Raw genomic sequence first — 17,745 nt, forward strand, 5'->3', positions numbered from 1 at the left:
TGGGATTTTTTTTAATTATTCCCAATACATTAAACTTTATGGAGCAGAGTGTTAAGCTACAGCAGTAAACCCAATGACAATTAGTGTACAGTCAAACATTGTAACTAGGGTTGGGACCCATGGTTTTTATTTAGAAACATTCTTATGAAAAAAAAGAAGTGTACTTCCTCCATTTATTTTATTTTATTTTATTTTATTTGTATTTATTTATTTATTTTAATTATTATTATTTTTTACAGCGCAGCTTGTGGTGTATCTCTTGTAAGTTTTGTATTGTAATTGCTCAACAAATGCACAAATATTTTTGGCAGTGGTCTATTGTCCTTGCTTTATTCAGCCAGAGGGTGGTACTCTGATGTTTATTGACAGGATTTAAATACATTAAATGTTATCTTAAGGGATAGTTCACCCATAAATGAAAATTCTGTCATTATTTACTCTGTATGAGTTGCTTTCTCATGTTGAACAAAAAAGAAGATATTTTGAAGATTGCTGTTAATCAAACAGTTGGTGGTTGCCAATGACTTCCATAATATTTTTTCCTACTATGAAAGTCAATGGCAACCACCAACTGTTTGATTACCAGCAATCTTCAAAATATCTACTTTTATATTCAACATAAGAAAGCAACTCATTTTGGGTGAACTATCTCTTTAGAATGCATACCATAAATTCAGATGCAAGTATGCATTGCATCTAAATGTTGATTTAGAATGTTACAAGTTCTGAAGAAATTCGGGAGAGGAAAAGAAAGCCATTTCTATTCTCAAACAAACATAAAAATAATACAAAAGCCTGTTCACGTGAGCACATTTAAACTAAAGGATTTATACTTTCACTACTATGATGTGCTATTCCACTTTTTTATAAGAATTAATGAAATTCAAAGAAAAAAAAAATAGTTTTTAAGATTTTTTTATTTCTTTAATTTCTTGAAAAACATTACAGTATCACAAATAAATGGAGGTGTGCATGAAATGAGGCTATGTCACCAAACATAAGAATTCATGTGAGAGAGAGAACATTTAAACTGTAAACAACCCATGCACATTTCAAGTGTCTCTCAGTCTATCTTAGTCAATTACATCTATTGCTCATATGTAAGCTGAGAGATTGGAATAAACACTAACCATGATTATTAAACTTTATACCTTATCTTTTTAAAATGTTTTTTTTTTTTTTTTTTTCTATCTATTCAACAGAACGTTTCAGGATCTTGCAAGACAGATGGACTATGCCTACGGCACCGTAAGGGACTCAGCAGTGTATGATTACTTCAGAGCCAAAGGTACAAACCCGCTGGAGCAGGACAGCACGTATACAGAGCTGTGGAGGACAATCAGCAAAAACAATGGACAGGACTACTCAGTTTCTAGCCCTTCTGAAGGCATACGCAAGGTATGATCATTGCTCACCTATTTGTTATGTGATTTCAGAGATTTATGAAAACACAAAGACATTTTGAGGACTGTGTTTTTGGTGTAATCCATTTTTTTTTTTTTTTTTTTTTTTTTTTTTTTTGGCAAAATCTTTTGGGATAATCCTTCGTTCTTTACTAATCTGTTATTTGCTTCCAAATTTAGTCTATTACAATTGGTGTAATTGTTTGGGCATCCCCCTGAAATTCCGAGTCAGAAAAGTTTCTCTAGCTCAGGAGAACAATGAAATTAGTTGCTATAATCAAATATTTAGCATACAGCAGGTGAATGTGACGTATCTTTTCCTCAAATTCCTGACTTCTCAGTAATAATGGTGATGGCTAGAATATTCTGAGCTCTGGACATTGAGTCATCAGAGAATGAACTTATCCAAAAGCATCTAACAATATGTTTCAATAGGTGCATCCCAGTTTGCATAACTATAAACTTTTCTAGACTGCAGGGAAAGTATTTACCATTTACTATCATAACTTATAGCACTGTCAATACAAGAGGCTTTTCTATCAAAACATGTACCCATTTGAAATGAACAATGGACATTCAGTGTCAATTCTTGAGAAAATCAAAGAAAACAACTTTGAAAAGGTCAAAGAAAAAAAATGTAAGAAACTTTAAATCTATATGTCTATAAAATCAGACATCAGAAGACTACAGAGAACGCTTTGGACTGCTAAAAGGATTATTGGTGCTCCCCTGCCCACCCTTCAAGAACTGTATACATTCAGACTGAGGAAAAGGGCTCAGAAAATCACTCTGGATCCCTCACATCCAAGTTACCCCCTTTTTTAACTTTTGCCATCTGGTCGGTGCTTCAGAGCAGCAAATACCAGGGCAGCCAGGCACAAGAACAGTTTCTTCCCCCAGGCAATCTACCTCATGAACAGTTAAATGTTCCCCATTCTATTCCATTACCATCTATTGCACAACTGTTCATATAAATTATTTATTTTTCAATTTATTTTGCAATATTTTTTTTTTTTTTTTTTTTTTTGTCTGTGTGTTGTTGTCTCTGTGTACTGGAAACTTATGTCACTAAAACAAATTCCTTGTATGCGCAAGCATACTTGGCAAAATAAGGCTCTTTCTGATTCTGATTCTGATTCTGATTAACGCTCTTGGGGAGGTCCGTAGGTTCCCATCGACAGGCCAGAAGTTCAGAGTCCACAGCTCGGACTGGGGTGCCATATCTTTCTGTTCGCCTGAGAGAGGAGGTCTCGTGTCAGGGGAATGGGCCATTGGGCTGCTAGCAGCAGCTGCGAATCAGTGTTGGGTCCTCCAGAGTGGGGCCATCAACAGAAACTTGTGTTTCCACTCCTTGTATTTGACTGATTACCTGTGGGATCAGGGCGATCGGGAAAAGGCATAAAGGAAGAGGTTGGGCCAGTTGTGGGCCAACGCACACTTGTTCTTTGAAAAGTAAATTGGGCAGTGAAAGTTGTCTTCTGAGGTTCTGTCTTGCCAAAGATCTTTTTTGAAGCTCTGATTTTTCTTTGTAGGTTTGTTTTTGGTAGTAGGTTGGTGGGTTGGAGGGGGCAGAGTCGCTTTCTGAAAAGAAAGCTATCTGCGAGCGCAGAGAAGAGAGACTCATATCCTCACAATGAGGACATTTCTTCTCGGTAAGTGCAGCTTCAGCGTGGGCAGTGCCCAAACATGAAACACACTCACCATGACCATCAGTGGCATGCAGGGGAGTCCTGCACGAGTGACAGTAGCTGCAAGGCATTTGATACATTGATGGGAATTAGTTGAGGCGCAGCATTTACAACAATGCCAGAAGTTTGCTCTTAAAAATTTGCTCTTATATGCTGCAGCAATGAAAGGCAGCTGAAGAGCGGCGAAGTCAGCCAAGCAGAGAGGGGTCTTGATCCGCTTCGAGGCTTGTTCACAGCGAACGCTTCGAGTCTTCTAGTGCAAAGATCAGAGTCATCGCTGAAGGAGAAGAAATATGAGGATCCTATGGCAAAGTGCACGCTTAAATAGCCAGATGCCCCGCCCATATTTGCAGGTTCTGGAGGGCTGTGACGCCATAGACTCATGCAGCTCTTCTGCTGAGCCATTGGTTCGTTTTTAATACAATGCACAAACCAATGGCCGTGCATTTATACTGCATGATTGAAAAAGGCTTTAGTATTCTGAGAAAAAGGAGTTTTCCCTAAAGGCTCTTTAACAGATGCAGTATGAATGAAGTATCGATAGGGAACTGCAACACACACTTGTAATGAACAGTTAACACTAATATAGTTCTAGTTTACGGTTTCAATGGGCCTTCATACTGCAATTCCAACACACCTTAAAAGATGATTATTTAATCATGTTGGTCAGAAAGCTCTCTTTAAATCAACCTTAAGAATGATGCTGGAATTTGTTTTTTGTTTTGTTTTTTTGCAGGCCAAAAAAGGACCTTATGCATTTTTGTGGGACATGGCCGTGGTAGAGTATGCAGCATTGACAGATGACGACTGCACCATCACTGTAGCTGGCAACAGCATGAGCAGCAAAGGCTACGGAATCGCAATGCAGCATGGGAGTCCTTACCGAGACCTCATCTCCCAAAAGTGCGTATTGCCTGTCTTCCAATTAAAAAGTTTCACCTCTTAAAAATAACATGCAGATGGACTAACTGTTGTTCAGGCAAAAGCTATTGTCATAATTATTTTAAGTTGACCGTGCTTTGGGGAAATTGATGAGTTGTATGATGAAGAGTTCTATAACTATTGCAAAAGCCCATGTGTCCTACAAAAAGTGAATGAAGCAAAATATTTTGTACAGTTCCACACATTTCTTATAGAATTATATAATATATTCTGTTGTTTTGTGAATGTTTTCAAGAGATAGTATAACATGCAATTACATTTCAAGATTCTGCAGACATATGTTTCAAATGTATTTCATTAACCTGCTCCAGTAACCACATAAATAACTTATAGCAATATCACAGGCACCTTGAATCTCCCACAATTCAAAGCCAGTCTTATTGCACACAAAGCCTTGATTTGACATTACCAGTTGTTTCTTGGGTTTAGTTTGACGTGCATTACAAATTGATCCCTTTGTGAATGTAACAGATGCCAACAGACTGTCTAAAGCTCCACATAATCACTTGTAACCAATTAAAATTGTTAAATTGCATTGCCTTTGGATTTTGTTAAGCTGGGTAAAGATCTTTGGTTGCCTTCTCACTCACTCTGTATTGATCTATCTAGAATATATTAGCATGACCCAACCACCAGCAATACCCAGTGTCAAATGTTCCTGGTTTTCTCTTGTGTTTGGACTTTTATGTCGTAGTTCTTGTCTAGTGTTACACAACAGCTGACCATGAAACACAGGGAAACCGAGGCTGTGTCCTCGGTAATTAAAAGGTAATTATTTAAGGGGACAGCCATTTGTAGTGGTCCAAAACCATTGTGGATATTATCGAGTGCACTCATTCAATCCCATAATGTACCACAATAAAGGGCAACAAAACAGAAATGAAACTACAAAAGACTACAAACTGGCACAAGAAACTAAGGTCCAAACACAAGACAAAATTGGGAACATGTGACACCCAACAGTAAAAAATAAATAAATAAATAAATAAATAAAATCTGCATGACAAGTGTATTGGAAGGCTGACCTGTTGACTCATGGGGACCAAGATTCAAGTTCTGCTGCCAGTTGCATAAAACCTTTTATGTTAAGAAACACTTTATAGTTACAATTTATATAGAATTTTATTTATAATTATAATTAATAATTATAAAGAGTAATTTATTTGTTTGTTAGTTTGTTTTACCTCAAGGTGAGCTTACAATATTGTGATATTGGCCCTGATCTAATTTCCCCTCTCTCACTTCTACTTTACTATTTACACTCTTATCATCTTATAAAAGAATGGCAAAAATCTCCAAAAAAAAAAAAAAAAAGGCCTAGGGTGGTTGGCGGAAATGCATTCTGAGGCAGCTGGGAGTAGGCTTCCAGGCAGAGGCGTCATGCCCATTCAAATTGAGGGGGCACGTGCCCCCTTAGATTTTTGAGCCAAGTGGATTTTGAATGCAGCTTCCAAAAGACAAAAAATAGAAGAAGAATATTTTCTATATAACCTTCAGTGTGGCATATCATCAGCTGCTAAATTCACATCTGCATTCACTCACTGGCACTGATCCAGATACAGATGCGTTTATACAGCACTGCTTATTAACCAATCAATCACACACGATTCTGTTAAGTTTATAAATGCAGTGACCAATCAGAGGTGTTCAGATGAGTCATTGCTAAAATGCTGGTGTTTTCTTCATTCACTCGCTGACTGAATACCTCTTTCTGGCGAATTCTCTCGTCAGAAACAACAAAGTGCAAATGTGTGTAAGAATCTGTAAGGTATTAATTTCATAGTGTAAACAGCTTCAGTGATTTTAATGGGAATTTTTGAGAGTGCTTAAACTAGACTCAGTGTATGTACATGTTCTTTGCTCTCTTTCTGTACAATGAATGATTAGTAGCCTAACTTGCAATGTTTTTATTCACATTAACTTTCAATGTTAAATTCACATTAAAATATAAACTCAGACAATATAAACAGACAGGTTTTTATGCATAGATAATAGATTACATTATAGGTTACTTTGACCATCGCCCACTATAGATCAACATAATCTATAAAGGTGAGAGTCAAGATATTTCATGATATAGTTAATGCATTTGGGGATGTTTCGAATAAAAAGGAAAAAATAAATAAAACATAAGTGCTGTTGTGGCTGCTGTGTGTCACATGATGACGATTTTTGTTTGTACCAGCAAAAGAGTAAAATGTATAAACATTTAATCTGCTCAAGGTGTGGCATTAAGCTATTTTGAGTTACCTTTGTGCATCTGTGCATCTAGAAAATGTGTGTGGTGTTTGCTTGTGCAAAACTTTGCTATAGGGCATTGCCTTGCACTCCTAATGGTGTTATGGATAGTCGCTAAGAAGTTGCTAGGTGGTTGCCAGTTGGCCCAGCACAATCTTATGGCAATTCATAACTGTTTTATGTTTTGCCAAATTGGTGGCTATTTTGAATTATCTTGTTTGTATGTTTTTATACAAACTGCTAATGACCCATTGATGGTTATGTTTGCGGGTCCAGTTAGGGGTAGACCTTCATGCTTGCTTTTTTTTCTAAAAATCATATGTTTTCATACAATTCACATTGGATAAATTCATACAAACTCGCCACCAGTTGTGTTTTCTCCATACGATTGTGTTAGTTATTTGTGGTGTTGCCAAGAACAACAAAATTAGAGGTGCCCCCAATAACAGCCATTTCCAAACAGTTTTTCAAACACTCCCTCATCAGCTATTGGTCAACAAACATAGAGAGGCACCTGCAAATTTACTGATTGGCTAACATGCACAGGCTGCATTTGTAGCACCCTTACCACCCGATAAGGGGAGATATAAATGTGTATAAAATGAACACAGGACACGGAGCTGCTTTCTCACTGCCAGAGTCTGTATTGTCTGTGCAACAAGTGTTTTAACCAGTTTCTCCAATAACAAATCAATTAAAATAAACTTAGTTATTCAATATACATGGAATACATTCTTTTTAACAGTACTGAGACGAATGAAGCTGTTTTTTACAACATCAATTTAAATATATGAATTATACAAGTATTTCAGTATTTAAGCCACCTTTTAACACATTTTAAATGTCTTTTTTTTTTAAGATCTCACAGCACTTCATGTTCACAATTTCAACTGTACATTTTAACACTCACATCGTGTAAACTCAATTTAATGAACTGTTGTATATTTTCCCATACACATTTTTAACTTGACTCACTAGGGATTTATATTTCAAATACAGGAATGTATATAAACGGTTTAATAAACTTTTAGAACACAAATTTACACTTAATTCTCAAAAAAATATATACATTACATTCATCTTTCCTGCAATATATGCAGTAATTGTATGACCACGTTTTCTCCATTACTAGCAAGTGATGACTAGCACAATTAGAATAAACAGCGAACTTGGTATCAACTCTTACAAAACGTAATTTCTTCAGCTATTCAAATAAAGACAACTACTCAATAACTGACATACTCCATAATTTTTCCCATTCACACCATGTGAATTACATACCTGATAAGGGGAGATATAAATGTGTATAAAATGAACACAGGAGCTGCTTTCTCACTGCCAGGGCCTATATTGTCTGAGCAGCGTGCACCCTCCCCAAACAGGTGAACGCTCTTAAGGGAAAAGCAATCAATCGATGATACAATGAATATTATTGCTTCCATAGAGCAAATGAGAAGAAAAGGAAGAAAATTTTTTTTCTTTTTTTTGTCACTTACATTTACATGACCACCACACATTCATAAAATTTGAGAGGAAAGGAAGCAACCAACCATAAGAAAAACCTCACATAAAATAAGTACATTCCATTGTCATCCTTCACAGGATTCTGGAGTTGCAGGAGAAAGGAGACCTGGATGTCTTGAAACAGAAGTGGTGGCCTCGGACTGGTCGCTGTGACCTCAACAGCCACAGTAATGCCCAACCAGATGGTCGCTCGCTCAAGCTGCATAGCTTCGCCGGCGTCTTCTGCATCCTAGCAGCAGGGCTCCTTTTGGCCTGTCTGGTGGCTGCCCTGGAAATGTGGTGGAACAGCAATCGCTGTCGGCAAGAGCAGCCCAAAGAGGTGACCGAGCTCAGGGCGAGGAAGACAGAGCAGGGAGAGGACACTGCCACACTCTACTTTAAGGATCCCGCAGCAGACGCGAGCCCCGATTTAGTTGAGCTCCAGTACACACAGTTATAGGTGTGCCCTAATGAAATCAAAATTGGTCCCCCCACCTATTTAAAAAAAAACAGATTTTATTTATGCTTGGTGTGTGCACAGTGCCCTTAATGAAGCAGGCTTTACAGTCTAGAATGTAACAATTACTGATAAGTTGTGAATGTGGAGTTATGACTATTTCAGAACATAAAAGCTCTGCTTCAAATCCTAGTGAGTTGCCGTGTACTGTCTGCATAGGCAACTGCCTTTCAAGGTAGCATCCAGCAGTGATTGATGTAAAACACACTATGCAGACAGCAACTCTTATAGTTCTGCTCATTGAGCCACGTGTCACCAATTCCAATACTGCAATTAGCATTTTGGTAAGTTAAAATGTGATACTATAAAAAAAAAAAAAAAAAAAACTTTTTTTTTTTTTTTTTATTGAGCTCATTGCACTGCATTCTAGAAATGCAGTAATGCTTTAGACTTTGTCCAAAATAAGGTATCTTATCTTACCTTTTGGATCAGTTTTTGCATTGTGACATGACTATTATGCCTTGAAGTGTACCTAGGCAGACAAGGTTTCGAAACAGTTACTATATTCCACCAGTTTGATTTTTCTTTGAATCCTAAGTAAGAATAGTATGCACTTTTGTATTCCAGAGTTATCTGCAGAGGCTAAATCATATAACTCTTTTTATATTAAATGATTTGAACATCCAAATGATTACCTGAATTTCCAGCTAAAAAAAAAAAACAAACAAACATAAATACAGAGTTGTTTCAGAGCACCTTGCAGTGGCAAATATTACAAATGATTCCAAATGATTCTACACCAGAAAATTCCCCAGCAACCTTGTAATGGTCCTCTCTTCACTTTTAATTTGTTCTTTCTTCCATTTAGTGTTTTAAACAACAATTTATACCCATAACTGTGCCTTCATAATGCAATTAAGCGTCTAACTTTACCGTTTTCTTCAAATGACCTACTTATTAATATCTGAATAATTGCTTCACTTTATAACCTCTTTTATAAGCCTTTCTAAGGCCTCATCCACTGCCAATGAAATTGCATTTAATAGACTAGAACAAGGTTGATGTGGATCCGTAAACTAAAGTGTGCGCAAATTTGGTGCTTGCATGAGTCTGTCTGCTCAGTTATTCTAAAAATAGAGCCAAAAACATAACTCAAACCCCAAACAGTCAATAATCCCTAGTAATTTACTGTGTGACATCCTGTTGCATCCTTGGTGACATCAATGTGGACAAGTTTTATGGAATTTTTTTTATTTATTTTTTTAAATCTCAGTATTTTCTATTTTACATTTATTCTTCATTTGTTTATGATCTCATGCAGGATACTAAGGATTACAGACTGACAAGGGTTTCTGGTCCATTCACATATAATGATATTGCTACTGCTTCATCGGAGGGGAGCAAGGACATTTGGACAGACAGAGAAAGAACTGGGATGAAGCAGAAGCTATTGACACAGGTCAGAATAGAATTGTAGGCCTCTTCTTTGATTGGCTGGGAATTAACTGGACCAGATGTAGAAGCCACCTAACATTAAAGATTTATTTATTTATTTTGGGTTTTAGTTGCCTCATTTAGCTGATTCACCTTCCAAGTTGTGCTGGGTTTAGAATGACGCCTCTTCTTTTCCTGCTTAGATTTTTATTTTTTATTTTATTTATTTTTTCGCGCACAATTTGTGCACAATTAGCACAAATGCCAATTTTAAACAGCACTGAAGGAGTTCCTGTGTTAGCTGATACTTGTTGGATGCTTTCCCTTCAATATCTGCTCCAACTTGTTAATTTAAAACATTTTAGTTAGACTTTTACTTTTGAAAAGAAATTCATTTGACCCAATTTATATTTGTCTACAAAACATGTCAAGCAACAAAAGCAAAGCATTTAGCTCAAAAGGGTTTTAAGATCATGAGAAACAAATTCAGCCAAGTGATTGTTTAGTGGTGCACTAGCAAACAAGATTCCACTAGTGTTAATAAAATAGCACTGCAAATAGCATTGGTAGGGCAGCAGATGCCCTGGATTTCAGATATTATTCCTCCTCTTGTGTAACATCCAAGAAAATCACAATATAACAAATGAAAATTAAACTCACATTTACACTTTAGAACCATGGGGGTTTTAACAAGACCCGCTATAGTAAGAAAGTTAGCTGAAAATTATTGCATGGCCTGAAGCAAAACTAGAATGCACTCTCCTTATTTCCTTAAGATTGGAAAGCTCAGGTTTTAGTTTAAAAAATTAACCTGTTCATCATCATTGATGATTGACATTAAAGCTAAGTTAGGGTTATCTTTACCACCGGTTCACTTTTTTTGCAATAATAAATTACATGCTAGGTCTCTGAACCTGCATTTTTACTTTCTGTGACCTATGGATGCAGTTTACAAGTCACAGTTTACCATCTGTTTATTGACTATTGTGGAATGATTAAACAATGAATATATACACTGTTTAATAGGACGAGTGACCTCAGAGAATTTTGGAGTAAATTGGTCATTTCTGGCTTCATTCATTATGCAGTAGTACCAGTAGTTTAGGGAAGAAGAAAAAAAAATCAATAACAAAAAGTGTTGGTAACTCATTTTGTGTACATATTTAGTTCGGAAGTCATTGCATCTGGTTAGACAGTTAGATAATTCCCAGTCACGCATATTTCAGCACATCCAAAAACACTAATTGGATCTGAAAGAAAAAAAATAATTGCATCCCTAAAGAGTCTGTAATAAGTCTGAAATAACTATATATATTCATTCTTACGTCATTATACCATAAAATTTCACCCAACTCGCTTCATTAGTTAAGACAAATAGGATTACTGAAGTGCAATGAGATTGTGGGAAATGTGGGAAAGCATGTATCCCCTTGGAAATATTTGTAAAGACAAGTCTGCTTCAACCTAACATGACAGACTAATTTAACCAGTGCAATTGCTTTGCAATTCCAGCCTTAACTCCTGCCCTATTCCTCCCAAAAGATTTATTACTGTCTAATATGTCTTTGGATTTGATGTTACAAAGCTTCATTAATCTACATATGTTGTGAGACCTTAACAAATCATTTTGTGTAAAAGTTTGTGGCCTTACTATAACAGTGGTGGAATCTGGAGCCAATTTGTATTTCTTCTGCATAATTCCAAAACATAAATATTCAAAATTAATTGTAAATTAGATGGGACCTATATGAGCTTGATAGGTCTCTCTGCTTTGGCTTTGAACTACTGTGTTCAATTTCTTTGTGTTCCAGCAATGGAGCCATTTTCGATTTTTTTTAATTTTATTTTCTTTCTTTCTTTATGTTGTTGTTTTTTTGCTGACTAAAATTTATACCATGATTATTTGTAAAGAATAATTAATTCTGACAGGCAAAAAATAAAATAATTTTACTACTACTACCAATAATAATAATAAAAATAATATCAGTGTAACGTAATCCAATGATTTTTACATTTTCATGTTTTGCATTGTGGTACAAGTGAATAATTACATTAAACAACAAAAAAAAAAATACCTTCTTCACAATTCACATTATATTATACATTGTAAACATAGTTATTTTACCACAGATTGCAGCATATACTGTACTTGCCTTACAATATGAATTCCAGTTTTGTTTTGTTTTTTAAGGCAAAAAATTAAATTTTAAACACCAAAAAAAAAAAAAAAAAACTAAAAATGAGCTTGAAACAAACTTTGAAAACACTTTTACATACTAAATTGTTGACCCAAATATTTTGCAAGTACACAGTTTTAAAATGCATGCTGTGTTTTAACTGGCAGTTAACTGCAATCATAAAAATTCTGTACATTTTAATGTTAATGTCTTTTATGAAATGCAGGTTGGCTCCAGCACACATGTTAAGGCAGGTTTTGTGTCACTCAAGTGTCATTATTTTAAATGCCCACTGCCAAATTTGATTTCAAGGTGCACATTCTATAAAACTTCTCAAACACTATTCTACTATCTGAACTTTCCAATTGGGTCTTTTTAGTAAACTCGCAACACACCCTGCAGTAACTCAAATAAGCCTTACATGCATGGAGCTTAAAAGCAAAAATCTCATCCTGGAATAAGCAGATCTCAGCCTCTCTGTCCCTCCTTTCTTCTCTCACCCTCTCTAGGACAAGGAGGTGAACCTGGAACAGGTGCATCGGCGTTTGAACAGTCTTATGGACGAGGACATGGCACACAAGCAGATCCCCGCACCATCTATCGAGATCTCTGCCCTGGACATCAGCAGCATGCCGCTCAGCCAACAGCGGGAGGCTGTGCGAGACTACCCGGGCACGGGCCTGTCTGTGAGCACCTTCCTCCCGGAGCAAGCTCATGGGGTGGGCCGGACGCTGGCCCAGGGTCCTGGCAGCACCCTGCCCCTTCCTCACAGCAGCTCCACCATGCCCTCCATCCATTGCAAACACAGGGCTCCCAACGGGGGCCTGTTCCGACAGAGTCCCGCCAAGATGCCCATGCCAATGTCCTACCAGTCAGTACCAGGAGGACCCATCCCAGAAGCTATTGAGCATAGTACATCCATCTAAGGTCATCGTCACCATGGGCTGCCTCACACTTGCTATTCAAAGGAAGAAAGCTGAGCAGCATTTTGAGCTTTGGAAACTGTGGTGGTATAAAAGGGGGGGGGGGGGTTGTATGTAGAGATTTTTATTATGAAAAAAAAAATTAAAACATGAGAAATCTTTTTTTTTTTTCTTGTACATATTTGTAAATACTGAAAGAGCAAAGTAAGTAAAAGTGTATTTTGAATATTCTCAATTTTTGAAGTTGAGTTACAAAAACAAATGAACAACAAAAAAGGACATATAAAAATAATTCAAAATGACTTTGAATGGCTTTGTGAATTTTGTTCTCTATAGGTAAAGACTCAAATTTATTGTGATTGTTTTCTAAGTGCCGAAATAAAAGATGTCTCTCCACATTTTGTTACTAGATGATCTTACACGGCCATAGGAACCCAAAAGCTGAGCGCTGATAATTATGCACCCCTTTTATAGTCATAACTCTTATTCAACCTGTAAACAGTGAGGCCATTTTAATTTTGCTTTCTTTTTCAGATTTTAGTTTTTGATTACTGATATAGATTTATCTGCTTGCATTGAGTTGATGTTGTTTATGGGTTTACTGAACAGCAAAGGCTAACCATCCAAAATAGTATAGCAGTAACTTATGCTGAAATGTTGTCTCAGACAAGCTAAATCCTTGCAATCATGGCAGCAGCACTGAACTGTAAAAATAAAAAAAATAATAATAATAAAAAAAGCTTCTTTTTTTCTTCTTTTTTTTTTTCTTTTCCTTTTGTCTGCATTTTCAGACTATTTTGATACTGTCAGCCCTTGAGCACAACCAGCCCGGAGAGAACAATTTTATTGAAATTTTTATTTTACACCAGTTCATGCTGTCATTTGTGAAAGAGCTGTATTAACATTGCTTTTCTGACATTCTGCCAAAACCTTTTTTTTTTTTTGTCAAACTGTACAACATTTCGCACAGAGTATATAGACAAAAAAAAACTTGTATATTAAATGATTTTCATAATTTTTGACCCTGGACCACAAAACAAGTCATAAGGGTATTTTTTTTTTTCTAAATTTAGATTTATACATCATCTGAAACCTGAATAAATAAGCTTTCCTTTGATGCATCGTTACGATGGGGCAATATTTGGCCTAGATACAACTATTTGAAATTCTGGAATCTGAGGGTGCAAAAAAATCTAAATATTGAGAAAATCGCCTTTAAAGTTGTCCAAGTGAAGTTCTTAGCAATGCATATTACTAAACAAAAATTAAGTTTTTATATATTTACAGTAGGAAATTTACAAAATATCTTCATGGAGCACGATATTTACTTAATATCCTAATGATTTTTGGCATAAAAGAAAAATCTATTATTTTGACCCATACAATATATTTTTGGCTATTGCTACAAATATACCCCAGCGACTTAAGAGGTTTTGTGGTCCAGGGTCACATTTACATGTGATTTTTTTATTTATTTTTTCCTAATGAAACAAGGGGAATATATGTGATTGAAGTAAATAAAGTCATGTTGTTATGCCCACAACTGGACAAACATCTTCATCTATTTAGAAACAGGCAGTTCTAAATAGTCCAAACACACATATGAATTGTTATTTTTATTTTAGTTTTTTACTGTACAATTAAACTTTTACATTTCTTTTTACCTGCTGTTTTTTAATCATTTTTCAGGAGGTTCAGATCAATTATGAATATCAGCCATATTATGTTTGTGACCTAAACCAGAACAACCTTACACACTCACTCCATTTACAGCTACGTGCATATTTTCCTGTTGCCATTCCACAAACCCTCTGAAATTTGCCATTCATCAACTCATAAAGAGAAGGACATTTGTCAGCGTGGAGCACAGACAAGTTTCCGAGAAGATTTCACCCTGCACATGCTTGTCAGTCATAAATCAAGTTTGTATCTTGTATATTTTGTAGAAGTCCAAGTAGATACTAATGTGAACCAAAGTTATATATTACACTGTGTAACACAACCCGTGGCTTTGAGATGCTGACATTGGTGGTAAGGATGTGTAATTTGTAGGGTTAAGTGTCTTCACTGCCTTACTCTTGTGCCCCTTTGATTTCAGATAAAAACATTCAATATTCCATGAAATATAACAGTATCATAGCATAGTCTGTAACATTACATCTAAGGGAGACTCTTATTTTATTTATGAATATGCTGCTTGGAGTTTCTTAATCTTTAATAAAGAAATATGGTTTACATCGTTTGATTGATGCTTGAGTAATTCTGCAGTTGTAATTTGGAGAAATATGCTATTCCCATATCTGTCACGGTGATGCTATAGTAACTACAACCAAATTTGTAAAAATATAAAAATGTATCTCGGTATTGACCTAAAGCATCACGAGAGACTGTTCATGTGAAAATTAACCAAACAGGGCATTGTATCACTAAAAAGCATTAAAAAAGTACACAAGTCTAAAATACTAATGCACATCTGAAACACTAGACATCGGCTTGGTTACGTACATAACCCTTGTTTCCTGATGGATGGAATGGAGATGTTATGTCGAATGATACATGGGGTCTCACTTGGGAGGCCAATCATCTCTGAGTTTAAGAGAAAACACCAATGAAAATTGGCTAGTGGATTTTGCATACCTGAGCCACTCCCGGACTCTGAGGCAGGTCCTACCTTAGAGCAGGGATGGAACACCTGCCAGAAAATACTGACAGAGCGGGTCTGTCAAGGGAAGACACAGGTTTACAGAGAGGAAAACCTTACCGTGGAAGAATACACAAATGGAATTACCTGTAGGGAAGCCATATGGACACTTAGCCCAGTAAAGGGGCTGACCGGGACTCCAGGCATGCTAACACCAGTACTAGGCCTGGCATCAGACTGCTCTGCCAAGTCTGACTGCTGAGGGTGCTGGAGGATGATCAACCAGGGTTCGCCAACCAGGAAACTCTTCTGGGAGAAGAAAGGCTCTTGCATCCCTGTGTGAGGGGGAATGGCACAGCAAGCATGACACCGAGCCAGACCTTCCTGCCAATTACCTGTCACCCAACACACGGAAAGAAACTGGCTCTACACAAAGGTTGTAGAACCTCACGAAGGTGTAGGTGTCACCCAGCCCGCAGCTCGACAATGTCTGCCAGAGAGGCGCCGTGCACCAACGCCCATGAGGAGGCAACACTCTGAGTGGAGTGGGCTCTCACCCCCAGTGGGCACGGCTCGCCTTGGGATTGGTACGCCAAGGCAATGGCCTCCACTATCCAGTGGGCCAACCTTGCTTGGAGACAGCCTTCCCTTTCTGTTGGCCTCCAAGGCAGACAAGTAGCTGCTCAGAGCTTCTGAAGCTCTAGGTGCAGTCCACATATGTGTGTAGCGCTCTTACGGGACACAGCAACGCCAAGGCTGGATCTGCCTCCTCTGGGGGCAGCGCTTGCAGGTTCACCACCTGGTCTCGGAAGGGAGTGGTGGGAACCTTGGGCACATCTCCAGGCCAGTGTCTCAGGACAATGTGAGAGTAGGCCGGCCCGAACACAAGGCACTCTTCACTCACTGAAAATGCTTGGAGGTCCCCGACCCTCTTGATGGAAGTGAGCATGATCAGGAGTGTTATCTTAAGAGACAGGAACTTCTGCTTGACTGAATCAAGCAGCTCAAAGGGGCCCCTCTGGAGTCCAGCCAGGACAACAGAGAGACCCCAATAGGGTATCAGGGGTGTCCTAGGAGGATTCAACCTTCTGGCACTCCTCAGGAACCTAATGATGCAGGATCACTGCATCGTGATGTGCTGCGATAGCAGCGACATACACTTTCATGGTGAAGGGTGACAGCCTACGCTTGACCTGAAGCATCAACTGACTGAGGTGTTGAAGCACCAGGTCCCTGTGATCACACAACTTCTTTCGCGACCAGGGCATGATGAGCCAGTCGTCGAGATAGTTGAGGATCCGGATGCCAACTTCCCATAATGGGGCAAGTGTGCCCTCTGTGAGCTTCATGAAGAGAAAGGGGTACAGGGAGAGCCCGAAGGGGAGGAGCTTGTACTGCCATGCCGACCCTCGAATACAAACCATAGGAACGGTCAGTGACAAGGAAGGATCGAGACATGAAAGTAAGCATCCTTCAGGTCGATCGCTGCAAACCCAAGGCTCCAAACAAAAAAAAATCGAGTAAGGAGCTATTGGCTCCGATAAGAAAAAAACTTTTCTTATACTTAGGAGCCAAATATTTTTTTTAGGTGCCACAGAATAAATGTGTTTTATTTATTTTACTATTATTATTATTTATTTATTTAACATTTCAATCATACTGTCTCATCTTTTCTTAAATTTATCAGCATTTTAATCCATCTTGTAGATGTCTTGGGAACTAAGGTAAAGTGGGAACTACTGTAAATGTCTTTTTCAACTTGAAATATACAGTCATTCATTGTTTATTACACAGAATCTGTACCAATATTATGGACCATAAGCATCAGTTGGCCACTGAATGTAGTTTGGGCTCCTCCTTAATGCATCCTCTCATCCACTCTTAAAAATAATGGTGCTTAACGATGCCATAAAATAACCTTTTTTTTTGTCTAAATGGTATCATAAAGAAACTTTACCATCTGAAGAACCTTTACATTTCACAAAAGTTTCTTTGTGGCGAAACAAGGTTCTTCAGATTATAAAAAGTTGAGAAAGAGATGGTTCTATAAAGAATTTTTGACTGAATGGTTCTTTGTGGAACCAAAAATGGTTCTGTGAAGAACCTTTTAAGCACCTTCATTTTTAAGAGTATATGTCTTTCACACTTTCAGTCTGTTTTTCTTAATTAGTAAAATGCAATTTTATAGGAGGAGTTGAATCATGTAGACAACAGGTTAGGTTGAATCATGTAGACAATCATGTAGACAAGTAAAGATATTAATATGCAATAGAGCATAAATATAGCAAAATGCTCCTCTAATGAGCTAATGGACACTTAATGGTTATTCTGAGGTTAAT

General features: G+C 37.4%; 1 protein-coding gene across 3 annotated transcripts in view; it reads left to right on the forward strand.

Annotated features, from left to right (window-relative positions):
- LOC109110240 (glutamate receptor ionotropic, delta-1-like) overlaps positions 1-14,036 on the forward strand; it is a 443,260-nt gene extending 429,224 nt beyond the window's left edge. The window contains exons 13-17 of one of the 3 annotated variants that reach the window (XM_042767361.1): positions 1,203-1,398; positions 3,828-3,994; positions 7,874-8,114; positions 9,553-9,690; positions 12,352-14,036. In XM_042767361.1, coding sequence (XP_042623295.1) covers positions 1,203-1,398; positions 3,828-3,994; positions 7,874-8,114; positions 9,553-9,690; positions 12,352-12,768 — 1,159 coding nt within the window. In that variant the 3' untranslated portion in view covers positions 12,769-14,036. Of the gene's footprint in view, positions 1-1,202; positions 1,399-3,827; positions 3,995-7,873; positions 8,208-9,552; positions 9,691-12,351 lie in introns of all 3 variants that reach the window. The other 2 variants (XM_042767362.1, XM_042767363.1) reach the window with 2 other exon arrangements.
- Positions 14,037-17,745: the final 3,709 nt, after the last annotated feature.

Source organism: Cyprinus carpio, chromosome A12 (genome assembly GCF_018340385.1).
Source record: "Cyprinus carpio isolate SPL01 chromosome A12, ASM1834038v1, whole genome shotgun sequence".
Taxonomy (NCBI): domain Eukaryota; kingdom Metazoa; phylum Chordata; class Actinopteri; order Cypriniformes; family Cyprinidae; genus Cyprinus; species Cyprinus carpio.